This window comes from Cynara cardunculus (assembly GCF_001531365.2).
Source record: "Cynara cardunculus var. scolymus isolate 2C chromosome LG 5, CcrdV1, whole genome shotgun sequence".
NCBI lineage: Eukaryota > Viridiplantae > Streptophyta > Magnoliopsida > Asterales > Asteraceae > Cynara > Cynara cardunculus.
This window is the reverse complement of record NC_037532.1, coordinates 3,410,138-3,425,683: the sequence shown is the minus strand read 5'-3', so window position 1 is coordinate 3,425,683 and position 15,546 is coordinate 3,410,138. Positions and strand designations below refer to the sequence as shown.

Sequence of the window (15,546 nt, the reverse complement as noted above, 5' to 3'; positions counted from 1 at the left end):
TTATACCCGAAACCTGAACCGATCTGAAAAAATTACAATTTACGTTAATTTTTACAACTAAAAGTAAATTACAATTTTTTAAAGATGTAAAGTTCAAATGTCTTGAACATAATCAAACCAATTATAAGCAACGTCTTATATTATTATATAAAAGTAAACAAAACTTTAAACATCAAACAACTAACATCACAATTTCACGATTATACAAAATAAAGTAGACTTTTTTGTAAGCCTTATTTGATGTTGAAGTAAATTGAATAAAAGTCTTTTAAATTTTAATGTTAGTATTTTCTTTTAGTGATATATATATATATATATATATATATATATATATATATATATATATATATAAAAGTTGGTTATTATACAACCCTTGACATTTGTGTAATCAATACAACCCAATCTCAACCGTACATTTCATTTGATTAATATGTGATTTTATAGAAGTTTTGATTGTTTACTAATATAAAGTATTGATCATAATTAATGAACTATATTCATCTTCCACAAATATTCAAATCATAATAAATGAACTCTCATCATTTTCATAAATATATCAATTTATTGGGTTGCATTGGTTGTACAAATACAATGGATTGTATTTGAAACAAACTCTTTCTCTCTCTATATATATGCATATAAATTAAAATATATATATATACACATATTGGGCCGGTACTCACCATTCCCGATCCCCGTCCCATTCCTCATAAGATGTCCTCAACCCGATCCGAAAATTTCGGTTTTTGATTTTTTTACCGGTTCACAATATATGACTTCAACCATAGATGGCCAAAAATTTATTGCTATGAATGTACAAAATAATTGAGTGAACCCCATACCAAGACCTCAATGTCACATACATCAAAGTCCATATGCTACTCAATCATTGCATTATATACATACATACATACATACATACATACATACATACATACATACATACATACATACATACATACATACATGTATGTATGTATATGTAGAGGTGTAATTTAATGAGAAATTCATATATTATGATAATCATAAGAACTTTTACCTTAAAGTTTGTTTTATATGTTTATTTTTATTTTTTATCTAAGTTTAATATTTATGTCCCGTTTGATTTGAAGGAATGAAATAAATTTGAGGGGTTTGCATTACAAATCCATTTTAATCAAGTGTTTGGTTTGTTAGATTGTCCGGATTTGAAATCATAGGATTTAATTGAAATCCTTCAAACATAGGATTTTGAAATCCTTAGGGTCTGTTTGGTTTGCAGGATTGTTTTTTTTTTTTGAAGGATTTAGATTTCATTGAGGGATTTGGATTAGAATGGAATTGAAATCATTGGTGACTTTTGTTTTGTGGGATTTAGAATGAAACTGGATTTCATTACTGATAAATAATTTATAGAAAAAATTATAAATAAATACATGTGAAACAAATATTGATTAACATATATTTGTTTAATACTGTTTTTGTTTCATATGTATTTAGGTGACTGAGTGTGTTAGAGATATAAAAAAAATCCGAAACTGATTCTCATCAAACCAAAACGGTTTCGAATTATTTAGTTTACAAGTTAAACGGTTTGATTAACCAAGTAAGATGACTTTCGATTTCGCTTGTTTTTTACCATATTGGTTAACCGAATCTTTCCTGATGAATTGATTTGAGCATATATAAAATTAACATTAGGTGAAGTTATTTATTTTTAAACTAAAAGAACAAGAAATGTATATATATATATATATATATATATATATATATATATATAGAGAGAGAGAGAGAGAGAGAGAGAGAGAGAGAGAGAGATGTTCAAAGAAAAACGCTAACCTGTTTTCGTGAGACACTCGAGACAACATTTTTACACTTGAAACTTCACAACAAAATGTTGTGAAGGTAAAAAGAATGCCGAACTTTCATAGCAAAAATACCGTGAAAGTAACATTCACAGTGTTTTTGCTGTGAAATTTCAAAATGTAAAAATGTTGTCTTACGTGTCTCATGAAAACAGTTTTGTCTCACATGATTCCAAGTTTTTATATATATATATATATATATATATATATAATAGGTTCGATCCCGTGAATTACGCGGGGAAATTTAAAAAATTTAAATCATGTCAGGAACTTATCTTCAGAGTTCAGACTTCAAAGTTTGAAAAAGAAGACTTCAGACTTCTTTTTCTAAGTCTAAAAAAAAGACTTCAGAGTTCAGACTCTAGAGTTCGGGTGAGCTAAGTCTGAAAAAGCAGACTTCAGRGTTCGGGTGAGCTAACTCTTTAGAATGACTCTTCAGACTTGTACTCTTGAAATAACTCTGAAGTAAAACTTTTCAGTAAATTAAATTTAGAATAAAATGAAGTTAACTCTAGAATAAAATTGAATTTAGAAATAAAATTTAGAATAAAATGAAGTTAACTCTAGTAAATTGAATTTAAACTTAGAAGTAAACACTATTTTTTCCGAGAACCAGTTACCACACGAATTAATTAACCCAAGAATAAAATCAATTGTATCCCAAATTAGTAGGATTGATTGAATAAGATGACACATGTCAATCAAATGAGTATAATTGAACCACTAATATAAATTGTGTCCAAATACGTTTTTAGGCGGGAAAACAAGAAAACCGACTCATCAGAAGATGACACGTGTCATCAAAGTTATTTATTTATTATAAGTATAGATATATATATATGTGTGTGTGTGTAAATTAGGTATGATTTTGTATATATATATATATATATATATATATGTGTGTGTGTGTGTGTGTGTGTAAAGCATGTATAATTTTGTATATTAACAATTTTTTCTTGTATCTTTAAATAATCAACATTCTCGTCAGGGACGGACCCATAATTTTTTTAAACGGTGACACCATTTGACCATATAAAAAATAGGAATTCTTTTTCAAACGGTAACACCGTTTGACTATAAGAAACAAATATACAGATTTTTTTTTCAAACGGTGGCACCGTTTGACTAAGAAAAAATGACACTAACATGATTCGGACTTAAGTGTGAGGTGGAATAAAAGCTTTGCAAACCAACTCTACCAAATAAAACCTGTTCTTATTGTAGTTTCAAAATACATACAGTGGCACACAACAAATTAAAACGGTTGCACCGTTCACGAAACCTAAATTTTTTACCCTTCGACAGAGAAACGATATGGTGGTATGTTTTAACTAAGTCTGCCTATGATTATCGTTTAAACATGCCTCTTTATACATATTTCAACCGTTTAAAAGAAAAGGTGGTTCAAACATTTAAAAAGAGTAGTACACATTTATTGCATTAAATGCAATTTAAAGAAGTGCTTTCAATGATCGAATTCATTATAAATTAATTATTTTATTTATTAAAATAAATAAAAAAATAGTTGTATTTCTTGTTTTATTGCAAAATAAAATACCCGAGTTGTTTAAAATTCGTTTATTCTACGTACTTTACGTTTTTTCAGTATTTAACTGATTTAACTTTTAATTATTGTACTTACAGTTCTGTTATATATCGATCATAGTATTTATACCAGTCTTTGATGGTACCGTTTTGAGAAGGGACGACAATAATGGCAAGGACGGAGCAAGGGCCCCAACGACATATGAGTGATGGTAGGGGATGGGGTCCCATAATTAGCAAGTACCTTACGGGTCGTTAAAATAAAAATAAAAATAAAAATAAAAATTTAATTCAGTTATAAACTCGAGTAAGGTGCTTCCCGACCGACTCTGGTTAATCGAACCCGGAAAAATCCAAGAACACTCAAATGAGGTTGCCCGACACAAAATTAAGTCAAATCGTATCTATCGGGTTGAAATTGAGTTTGGGTTTGGGTTAGGTAATTTGAACCCAACCTAACCTGATGAATATGATGTCTTTCTATACTATAGATTTAATATGATTGTTAAGTCTTTGATTAATATATGTACATTAGACATTATATTAAAACCCGTAATTAGTTACATTTAAAATTATATTATAATTAACCATAAGAGTGATATCTGATTGGTTTGAGTTTGACTTCAAAGGTCAAAAGTATCAGGAGGTCCCAGGTTCAAATCGAAGGAGGAATAAAAATCCCCTTGTGGCCACAGAGGTTCAAATGCGATAACTCCGGGCTATCTGCAAAGCAGGTGGTTGCCTTGTGATTAATCGGCTCGCATAGCGGGTTGGATATCCAAGTTAATAAAAAAAAAATTATATTACAATTTCAACTGTAAATTTTCTTTCTTATTTGAATGAATCTTCAACTTTTTTTGAGTTTGTTAGTCTTTTTTGTATGTTCTCATTTTGATTTTACTTCGTTTAAACACAAATGTTTAGCTTGTTAGGATCTATACAGTCTTTTTTAACAACAGTAACCCATCAGACATAAGCTCCCAACAACCCATACAATTTCAGTTGGGTTGGGTTAGGTTGAGTTGAGATTTTTCAGACCATAAATATCGGGCTAGATTGTTTGAATGTCTTTAATCCAACCAACCCAACTTTGACTATTCAGGGGCTGTTTGGAATTGCTTATTTGAAACAACTTATACTTTTATACAAAAGTTTTTATCAACTTATTATAAGTTAGAATGGTTTAACTTATTCAAAAACTCCTTATTACCGGTTCGACACCGGTATAAGCTGTTTATCCAAACACTCAAAAATGCTTATTACCGGTGTCACACCGGAATAAGTCAATAAGTTTTTTTTATAACCAATCCCAAACACCCCCTCGGTCTAGTATAGTGTGAATTATTATTCATTTCAGTGATTTAAAATATAAAACAAAAATAAAATAACATAATAATTTTATCATTTTTTACATCATTTCAATTGAATTTGATTTAAAATAATCAGATACTTTAATAAATCTTGTTGATATTTAAAGTGGTCATTTTGTTAAGGTACAATGTATAAAATGGTCATTTTGGTCAATTTCCCTTCTTTTGTCTTCTTATACTTTGTGACCTTAGTGGTGGACTTGGTATGGTTGCCAAAATTTTCTATTAGATATTGTGTATTAATCAGATATAATTAATACATAAAATCTTATACTGAATACTAAGGAATTGTATTTGGTGACCAGCTTAACTGGTATAGACTTTTTATCAGTTGGTAGTGATTTTATACCAACATTACATTACATATATGAAAACTTGTCATTTTTATTCAAATTTTGAGTAACAACTTAAGTCTACAAATCATAGATGTGATGTTCAAAAGTTTTTAAACTGTAAGGAATGAAACTTGCAACCAAATGGTCTTTGGCCTAGTGGTATCATAGTTCTTGGCCTTCTAGGAGGTTAGGGGTTCAAACCTCACCATAGGTGAGGAGGGCGTGTGAGTTTATACAGACTTCCAATACTGTTGTTAGACAACCTGTCTAACCTTCGGGGGTAAAAGTTGTAAAAGACATTTTTTTTACAACAAAGTCCCAACCAGATATTTTATCACAAACGGTTAACCACAAGATATATAATGCGTAAATGTAAAGAGAGAGAGAGAGAGATACTGACGTCGTTGTTTGGTGTGGTTCACCAACTGGGCTAATCCACTTTCTCGAAGCCCTTCTCGAGACACCGATCCACTGTATGATGTTCATTGGCAGAACATAGACCTTGGTACTGAAACTTGCTTGAATATGAATAACTCCATTTGGTATTTTACGTGTACTCTTACGTGAACCAATACGTCCACACGAACCCTTTTTTCGGTTTAACTTTTGTCATATTTTATCATCTCATAAATTTGAGTCAGAGATATATGGATATATCTATTTCATGTCAAAACAGACCCCCCTTCTTATTTGTATATCGGGTCTTTAACGAGTCTGATTATCCTTGTCTCAGTTCATGTCTTGGATTGGAACAAATTACTATAATTCGCCCCCGACGACGGATTAATCGACATTTTTCACAAATTTTACGAGCATAAGCTCTTATTTATTTACCGAAGAGCATGTGTCATTTAATATTCCGTTGACAAAATAAGATCAGTCAAATTGAATCCTCAATAATTCAGTAAGGCACGCTTCGTATCATGAATGCTTTGACTTCGATAATTCTTCGAATAGTTTAATGTATGCAATTTATTCTTACAAAATAAGAATACAACTTGAGTCGGGTTTTTGTTTGTTAATCATTAAAACTGAGAATTTCACAAAGTGTACTAAAAAAATGAGGAGAGTAAACCAGGTGCCTGATTGGTTTGAACTTGGCTCTAAAGTTCAAAAGTATCAGGAGGTTACAAGTTCAAATCCAAGGAGGAATAAAAATCCCTTAGTGACCACGGAGGTTCAAATGCGGCGAGTTCGGGTTATCTGCAAAGCAGGTGGTCGTCTTGGGATTAGTCAGCTCGCATAGCGGGTTGGATATACAGGTTAATAAAAATAAAAAATAAAAATGAGGAGAGTAATTTTTGTATACTTGTACCAACTAAGTTTACATATTTGGTATGGTACTATCAGCTAATTATAATTGATACTGTTGATATATTGGTTTGGTTTGTTAGAAAATTGTCAAATATTTAAGGTAGATAAAAAAGTATTTAAATGTGCTCCAAAGTTGAATAAATTTAGAGTAATATTTTATTTTAAAAAGAATAAATAATCTTTTTATAATCAAATAAATAGATATAATTCTTTGGTTGTATTAACTCAGTGCATGTATATAGCTGTTTGTGTAGATTAATCAGTATAGATGTTAGGGTGGGCAGACATTAAGATAGAATAGGCATGCTAATATGCCCAAAGTCGACGCTACAATATGATGAGAGATTATTCCTCCCGAAGTTGTACGCCTGATTCGCCAGGTTCTATCACTGCAGGGCCAGATGTATAGATTGAGAAGATTTTTGTTTGAGAGTTTTTTTTATAGATGAAAATAGTTTGTTTTTTAATTGGGAGGAGACAAGTTTGGAAAAAACTTGACTTTTTGTATAAAGTTCTCCCCAGAAATTTACTAAATAAACTACTTTATATACCGTTAAGCCACTTCAAAACAATCATGTATAGCTGACTGAATAAATTATAAGTTCTATTAAACTCATTAAGCTACTAACAAAAATAGACCTTTATTAAGGGATGTTTGGTTGGTTTTCCATTAATTTTTCTATGAATAAAGTTGTCTATGTGTATTAATCTGTCTATATTTATTGGGAATTTTTTTTTTAATAGACTTTTTTTTCATAGATAAAAGGAGGGTGTTTTTAGGTTGGAAGGGACATATTTGGAAAAAAAAAACCTGGTTTTCTGCATAAAGTTCTTCTTCTAAAAACTTACCGAGTAAGTCATTTTCTATATCATTAAGCCATTACCCTAATAAACCGTTAACAATCATGGTCTGAATTATATAATTATTTATTTATTTTAAAATAAGTTAATAATTATTTAATTATTTTAAAATAACTTTTTCCCTCTAACAAAGAAAAATTTGGGTCCAAACCGGGAAAGTCAGAAGACTTGTGCGACCGTCTTCCTCCTCCCCTTGCCACTGTTAAAAAGCCAGCTAAGAACACCATCGTCATCACTCTGCAAGTTTTCTTTGCCCCCACATCACCCCAATTCAAATTCCTTCCTCTATCATCTATAACATCGATCAATGGAAACAATTATGTGATTTCCCTTTGCTTAATTACTCAAACTCCTCCTAGAATCTCTCGTTTCCACGTTAAATCGATTCGCCATTAGTAACCAGAAGAAGGTTTTGGTTTACACACTTCATTTCTTTGTCGATATCTTCACAAAACCCCAGTAAGTTCATGGGTTTTCAATTTCATCATCTGTTTATGCAAATTCTGATTTTGGGTTTATAGCGAGTGTACGCAATTTTTTTTGGATCTCGAATTGGGGTTTTTTGTAGTTTTGTTTATGGCATGTGATTCGTGTAATATGGTTTCTGCTACAGTTTGGCTTGTGCTGCAATTTTTGAACCTTGATAAACCCCAACTATGGCGGACTTGAATCATGCTTCTTCTGGTTATATCACCATTATTAATCATGCAAGTTCAAGCGACCCTATCCTGTGGTTGTTTTCAGTTTTTGGGGGGATTATCATGTGCAAAACTGTAAGTACTGATTCCTAATTCTGTCTAATCGACTTCCAATTAGATTCATAAATTCCAATTTGGTAGTGATGATATGCTTTTTATAACAAAATCTAATTCCCAATTAAATTCATTATGTATATTGTTCTTGAATATTAAATTCATTATGTATATTGTTCTTGAATTCTAAGTTCAGTTATATATACGGTTGCACATAAACATACGATTACATTTGGATTTGTTGTATATGAAGGCAATGATAGTATCATAACCAGATGAAGTAATATTTAGGGTTTAGGGTAAATTTTGGTATCTTCCAAGGTTTTGGGAATTTCAATTTGGAAGTAGTCATTTACAAGGAACTGGGATGCATTTATCTTTTCTGGGATGCAAATATTACAGGCATTGAACTGGTCTGTGTCTCTTTTTTCTTTTCTTTTTTGATATACATAATATTTATATAGAGTAAATGAACTCACAAACCGTCTTATCTTTGGTGAGATTTGAACCCTTGACCTTCTGGAAGGCTGGTAACCCGGATATCGCTAGGCCAAAGGTCCTTTGGTAGTAAACTGGTCTTTGTTGATCTAGTTGGAAAACATTTTTTTTATTAACCTGGATATCCAACCCGCTATGCAAGCCGACTAATCCCAGGACGACCACCTACTTTGCAAATAGTCCGGAGTCACCGCATTTGAACCTCCGTGGCCACAAAGGGGATTTTTATTTCTCATTGGATTTGAACCTGGGACCTCCTGGTACTTTTGACATTTGGAGCCAAGCTCAAACCAATCAGGCACCACCCTTGTGCTTAAAAATTTGGACCATTTCTCGATTTGTGCGTGTCATTCTTGCGCAGGGGCCATGCTAATCTTCTCTGTATCGTTCCAATTTTATCAGATGTCCCCGAAGGGACGTTGGAAAACATTTCTTTTGATCTTAATTGTAAGCTCCTTTTGTTGTTCCTATTGTGTGTACTAGGGAATAATTGAATAAACCGTAGCACTTCATGTGAGAACATATATGCTTATTCGATCGCGTGTCCTATTTATTTAGGCTATGTTTGGGAAAGTAGCTGAAAAGCTAGTTGTTGGCTTAAAACTTAAAAGGTAGTTGTTAGCTTAAAAGCTAGCTGTTAGCTTAAAAGCTAGCCATGTTTAATAAACTAGCTGAAAAGCAAGTTGTTGGCTGAAAAACTTGTTGTTGGCTGATAAGCTGGATGACAATGAAAAATGACCTAAAAGAACATTTTGAAATATAAATTGGAAAAATATAAGGTTGGGGAAAAATGGAAAAAACCCATGGAGCTTACTGAAACGCTACTTGAAGTATCTTTTCAAAAAGCTAGCTTATGGTTGCCAAACATGGCCTGAATGTTTAGAGAAGTGAAGCTATGATCAATAAAATGAAGAACAAGAAGGAAACAATATGATTGAATATAACCTTAACGGTTTGGCTAGTTTGGAATCAAAGTTCATTACTTGATCTAATACCATCGTGATGCGTTTTTTCCGCTTGAATTCTAAGAGAGTTACGTTTTTGTTTTGAAGGCTTATGAATTGATGGGTGTATTCAGTCCGTTGATCTTCGAAGGTTTTATCAAACTTGAAGATGCGAAGAAACTTGAATGGAAAAACAGGTTATATTTCTATACCTTGATGATTATGTCTTTCTTTTAGCTTTTTGGTCCCTATATAGCTTATTTTAATTCATACAGACAGCTTAATCCATACATGGCTTAATGGAAAAACAACCAAACAATCCCTTATGTCGTTTCAGAGTCCCAATCATTTGCAAACTTCTTAATTTATACAAACCAAAAATATTTATGGAAAATGATGAGGGTTCATTTATAGTGATTGGTGTAATTATGGAAGATGATCAGAGTTACTTCATTATGATCAACGCTTTAGATTAGGAAACAATCGAAATATTTATTCAACCAGATATTCATCAACCAAGATGGACGGTTGAGATTGGTTTGCATTGTTCATATGAATTAGGAGGTTTGCAAATGATTGAGAGTATTGTTTCATTGGCTAACTTGGTATTAACTTGCATTTCCAGGGGCTTCTCGACCTTCCATGCAATCTTTGCAGCCGTTGGCTCTTTATACTTTTTGCTCGTTTCAGATCTTTTCGATGAACGTGGCCAAAAAGAGTCGATCATTAACCGAACATCTCCATCATCCGACATTATACTTGGGGTATGTCTTCTTTATATTGTGCTCAAATAGGTAATACTAAAGTCGTGCTCGTTTGGGCCTTTTAACGTCATCATTTTGTGGGTTTGTAACAGGTTAGAAGTTAGAACAAGTTAGGGCAAACTTAATTCCTATTTAGTGTACCGAGTAATTTTTTTTCTCAGTCAATTTAATGAAGTTCCAAAATTTTCTATTGAATGTCACAAAGTACCAAATTTTCCTATTTTTGTACCCATTTTGACCAGTAACATGTTGTTTTTGTAACATTTGATGACGTGGATATCAAGTTTATCGTCGACTTCGGTGTAACCCTTTCGTAAATGTGTATCCACGTCATCAAATGCTACAAGATCAACTCGTTTCCAGTCAAAATGGGTACAAAATAAGAAAGTTCAAAACTCTGTTACATCGATTAAGAAACCGAAATTATTCGTTACACTAAATAAGAACTATGGCCACTTGCATTTTGATGCGGTTTTTCCCTTTTACTTAATGGTTGGTTTAATTATGTTTGCACTTGGAAGCATTACAAGATTCAATATTTTATTGCGAAAACAACCACTTTACTCTTTTGGTTAGATGTATGTCTGCATACATCCACGACCCCACCTCCAAATGGGATATTATGGGCCCGTTTTGCTTTTGGTTTTGGATTAGATGAGTTCCCACGACATATCAAACGTTTTCATTATCTGGGGTCATATTTTTATGGTTTGAGAAGATAAAGATATGATTTTGAGTCATGATCCTGCATAATAAAGAACGAAAAATGGAGAGAAATCGTGTATGCTTAAAGACGTGTCTGTTCTTGTATCGCTGCAGATTTCAATTGGTTACTTCTTGTCGGATTTGGCGATGATTATTTGGACTTATCCAACTTTGGGAGGTCTCGAATACGTAAGTAATGCCATCTTTATGTTGCGTTTAATCAATTAATATACAAAATATATCCCATCGTGCTTGGTACAATTAGAGGCTTGACTTATTTAAGCTTGTTGAGTTGTCGAGCTTGAGCCACACTAAGCCCAAGCTTAGCTCAGATGGTCAAATGTGGGGAGGGGGGTCGGGTCCGGCTCGTTGTATGCTTGGACTAGAGGTAATCATTTGCGGGCTTTGGCCGAACATCTGTTGGATCTAACCTTTTTTTTTTGTCTAATGGGCCTAATATAGAAAACTCAAGCCAATTTTTGCTGGCTTGATAATCTGGTCTTACCCACCCAATAAACACAAGGTCGGTCTTGCCCTCAGGCTAACGAGCCTAAAAGGTCTTTTATGTTTAAAAAAACATAACTCATATCAAGTCATTCAAAACACTCTATTTTATTTCTCAACGTAAGGAAAAAAGATAGTTTCACAAATTTTATGAGACATATTGGAAGTCGGCTCGTGTCGAGGTGATCACACGTCCAATTGAGCTATCTCGGTTATGCTTCATAAGGTAGCCTTTGGTATGTAGACAGGACAAGAGGGTAGGACAGGACTGGACTGAACTAGTGTATGTCTGGTGTTTGGTACGACTAGGATTGGACGGGAAAGAACTAGACAAGTTATCCCCAAAAAGTTATTTGATGATATTAAAGTTATAATTAACAGAAACAAAGAAATTATTAAAGAATTTAATTTATAATTTTTTTATACAATTTTCATATAAATGAATACATACATATATAATGGTTCCAAATTTAAAAGAAAATTTTGATATAATGGTAGCAGTGGAGGTGGTTTTGGTTTTGGTTTTGGTGGTGGTGGTGGCCGACGGTAGTAGTGGCGATACGCGGTGGTGGTTATGGATGTAGAAACAGTGGTAGTTGGCGAACGACAGTTGTTATAGAGGACGTGAAGATGATGGATTGTGGTGGTGATTGACAACGGTGGAGGAGGTAGTTGTGGTTGATGTAGTGAAGATAGTGGTGGCGGTGGTTATGGTGGAGGTGAGATGACAATGGACGGTGGTGGTCGATGGTCGTGGAGAAGGTTGTTGCAGTAGAGGAGTTGGAGGTGGCCAATGGTGGTAGTGGTGGTGGCAATGGATGATGGTGGTCGGTGGCCGATGGTGGGTGATGGCGGCGGTTGAAACTAGCAGTAATGACCATTAAAACAAATATCATATTAAGGTTATATATCAAACTAGGGTAGATTAGTAATATTTTAGTTTTTGTCACATTCTTGTCCCATCTTGTTCCACCTATTTTGGTGGAACAAAAAAAAGCCTCTTTTGTCCCATGCCGTTCCACCTTGTCCCAGTTCTTGTCTCTGTCCCATGTCAAGCCAAACGTGGGACAGTGAGTTCTTGTTCTGTCCCATGTTGCGTCAAACATGGGACAGTGAGTTTTGTCCCGTCCTATGTACCAAACGCAACTTAAAAGAACGAAGGAAACAAAGGAGATAAACGAAGTTTGAATCAAAGCATTCTTCCCATTTTTTTAAGTTTCTCGTTGATCTGGATCTCGCCTTTGCAGGTATTGCATCATGGACTCTCTATGCTCGCTATCGGTCAATCCGTTCTAAGCGGTCAAGCTCAGTTTTACATCTTTATGGTTCTTTTCACGGAGATCACGACACCCTTCGTGAACCTAAGATGGTATTCGTTTCTACAAAAAGACAATTCACAACTTCATTTCTTCACATTCAATGTCCAAAAACCGATCATTAGATATGTGTATATACAGGTATCTGGATGTCGCCGGGAAGAAGAACTCCACACTTTATTTATCGAATGGCGTTGCAATGGTCGTAGGGTGGTTGGTAACGTCTACAGTACCCTTTATATAAATCTCGTTAGAGTTGATTCACGTAAATACAAACATATTATCAGTCATTTGCCCATTCAATTATCGAGCATGCTAGAATGCTTGTGTAGATCACATCGGCAATTTATACTCCTTTCGTCTCTAAATAAATGTCCACAAATGAAAAAGGTCCGCAATTTTAAAAAATGCGTAATTATTACACGTTTAGAGTAAATTACAATTTTCGTCCCTGTGGTTTGTTAATAATATCCATTTCCGTGTGGTTTAGAAATTATGCTTTTAGTCCTATGGTTTGCAATTTATTGGTCTTTTCGTCCTTGGACTAAATTCTTACCCTGAAGTACAAGGGAGCAAAACAGAAAAAGATGGTAAACCACAAGGACTGAAATAACAATAAATTGTAAATCATAAGGACGAAAATAGAATGAATTACAAACCATAGGGATGAAAACCACAATTTTTCAACCATAGGGATGAAAATTGCAATTTTTAACAAACCACGAGGACTTAAAACATAATTTACTTAACTTAAATTTTTATTAACTAAATGACAATTTTACCCATAATTTCTAAATTTTTGTATCTTATAATTAAGGATAGAATTAGAAATTAAGTATTTACTTTTAAAAGTGGAAATTTATTTTCGAACAAACTAAAATAGAAACATGGACACTTATTTTGGGACAGGCAGAGTAATACGATTGTTTTTTACGAATAAACCATTTGATTATCGTTGGTGTGGATTCGGTCTTTTGGCTCGTCTTAACAGGTCGCAAGGGTCGTGTTGTTTGTATTCTTTTTCTACCACTTGTTTATGCATTTTGATCAGGTAAATTGATCGAACAATCGTTGATTTGGAATTCGAAACAACCTCGGTGCACCACACCGGGGTCGGCCACCACAGCCTCTGACCACCCCTTTTTCGTGTGTCGGTTTCAGGTGAAGCAAATGTACCCGACGGGATTTTACAGCATGCTAACGATCCCGCCCGCGTTGGCGATGATGAATTTGTTTTGGTTTTGGAAGATCGCCAAAGGATTGATTAAAACTCTCACCAAGTTAAGAAGAGGGCATGCTCATAGTAGTTGATTGCTTCTTTTTTTCTTGAGCAAAAATGCCAAGAAAACATGTGAATTTAACAAAAAAAATGAGCAATTTGAAACATAAGAACTAAAAAGTTCGAGTTATAATCAGACGTAAAAATTCTCAGTTGTTCTAAGGAGACTCGAACAGGTAATTTATGGAGAACAATTATCCAGAACAGGTAAACAGATGATTTTTCTGTCTGTTAGTTTTAGGGTTTCATAGATCAGTTGAGGTGCAGAAAAATGCAAATACGAGAATTTAAGTAATATATCCTCTTGCACAATTAATTTCTAGCTTACCCAATTTCATCCATTACTCGTCACATCAGCATAATAATCGCTTAATGCTTCAACCGGTTACTCGAGTACTTAAATATTTAAAATTTTACATTTTAGGTATTAAAATAGAAGTTTTGAACTACGTCATTCAAAATAGGAATCAAATTAAAGTAGATTACTTTTTTAATGTAATTTTTTCTATATTTTACAAATAAACATATAGAATAAGCGTGACATGTATTCTTCCCACTTTGTGCAAAGTTGACATCAAAATTGTGGGTTGTTGCGTCTTTTGACTAATTATTAATTCATAAATTTGGAATATTGTGCACAAAAATATGTTTTATGCCAAATAATTTAAAAAATATGTTAATTTTCATATTCTAAATTGTCTCTCATGTTTAACTCATTTAGGGGCCGTTTATCAAACGCTTATTCGGGTAAGTGAACATCAAGTCATTTTACCTTACTAGATGAATATAGTAAGGATCAATAATCTTACCTGGTAAGAACGAAACAAGAACCAAGAGTCTTACCCGGTATGTGAAGGCGACGACGCTTATCACGGTAAGCGCTTACCGGGTAAAATGTTGCATACGCTACCACTTTGGTGGACTAAAATCTTATCCGGTAAGTAAATGATAGTGTTAAATTTACCGGTAAGCGTTTACCGGATAGGTGTTTGGTAAACAACCCCTTAGTAAAGGAGCAGGGGCGGACCTACTTATAGAGTAGGAGGTGCACAAGCTCCCACTCGATTGTCCCATCGTAATGGAAATCTTTTAGAGGGTTGATGAAATGTTTTTTGGTTTTTCATTTATTTAACGTTTTTCATAAATCTCTTTTTAGAGTCGGGTTCATAAGAGAATAATAATCAAATAAAAGAATAAAGAAAACGGTTGAATCACATATGATTTTACACTAAAATCATGTGTAAAATTAAATGTGATTCAGTTGAGGTTACAGTTGACAATTAGGGAAAAATCATGTGATTTGGTCGTTTTCCTATTCTTTTATTTAGTTATTGTTCTTGTTTAAACATCCTTAGTGTTTTATCCACAACTTTTTGTTATCCTTGATTTATCTTTTATCCATTAAATTTTGTTATATCATCAGAGACTTTTTATGTTGATGCGTTCGTTGTTGATAATAATGTGATAATACTGTGATAATGATCTAATTTTGTCGTGATAATAATTTGATAAATT

At 33.3% G+C, this 15,546-nt stretch overlaps 1 protein-coding gene and 1 non-coding gene across 3 annotated transcripts; one reads left to right on the top strand and one right to left on the bottom strand.

Moving 5' to 3' along the window:
• The first annotated feature begins 7,410 nt into the window (after positions 1–7,410).
• On the top strand, positions 7,411–14,345 carry LOC112512627 (transmembrane protein 56-like). Of its 2 annotated transcripts, XM_025118682.1 has the most exons (9): positions 7,411–7,728; positions 7,883–8,042; positions 9,572–9,660; positions 10,089–10,227; positions 11,047–11,121; positions 12,684–12,805; positions 12,894–12,969; positions 13,744–13,803; positions 13,914–14,345. In XM_025118682.1, the coding sequence occupies exons 2-9, from the start codon at positions 7,926–7,928 to the stop codon at positions 14,061–14,063; spliced, it is 828 nt and encodes a 275-aa protein (XP_024974450.1). In that variant the 5' UTR covers positions 7,411–7,728; positions 7,883–7,925; the 3' UTR covers positions 14,064–14,345. The 2 variants fall into 2 exon arrangements, with proteins under 2 accessions (XP_024974450.1, XP_024974451.1); XM_025118683.1 differs by lacking the exon at positions 7,883–8,042 and having other exon boundaries at positions 7,446–7,728.
• Positions 8,835–8,937, bottom strand: LOC112513885. Its single transcript, XR_003069347.1, has one exon. It is a non-coding gene; the product is annotated as a U6 spliceosomal RNA (small nuclear RNA).
• Positions 14,346–15,546: the final 1,201 nt, after the last annotated feature.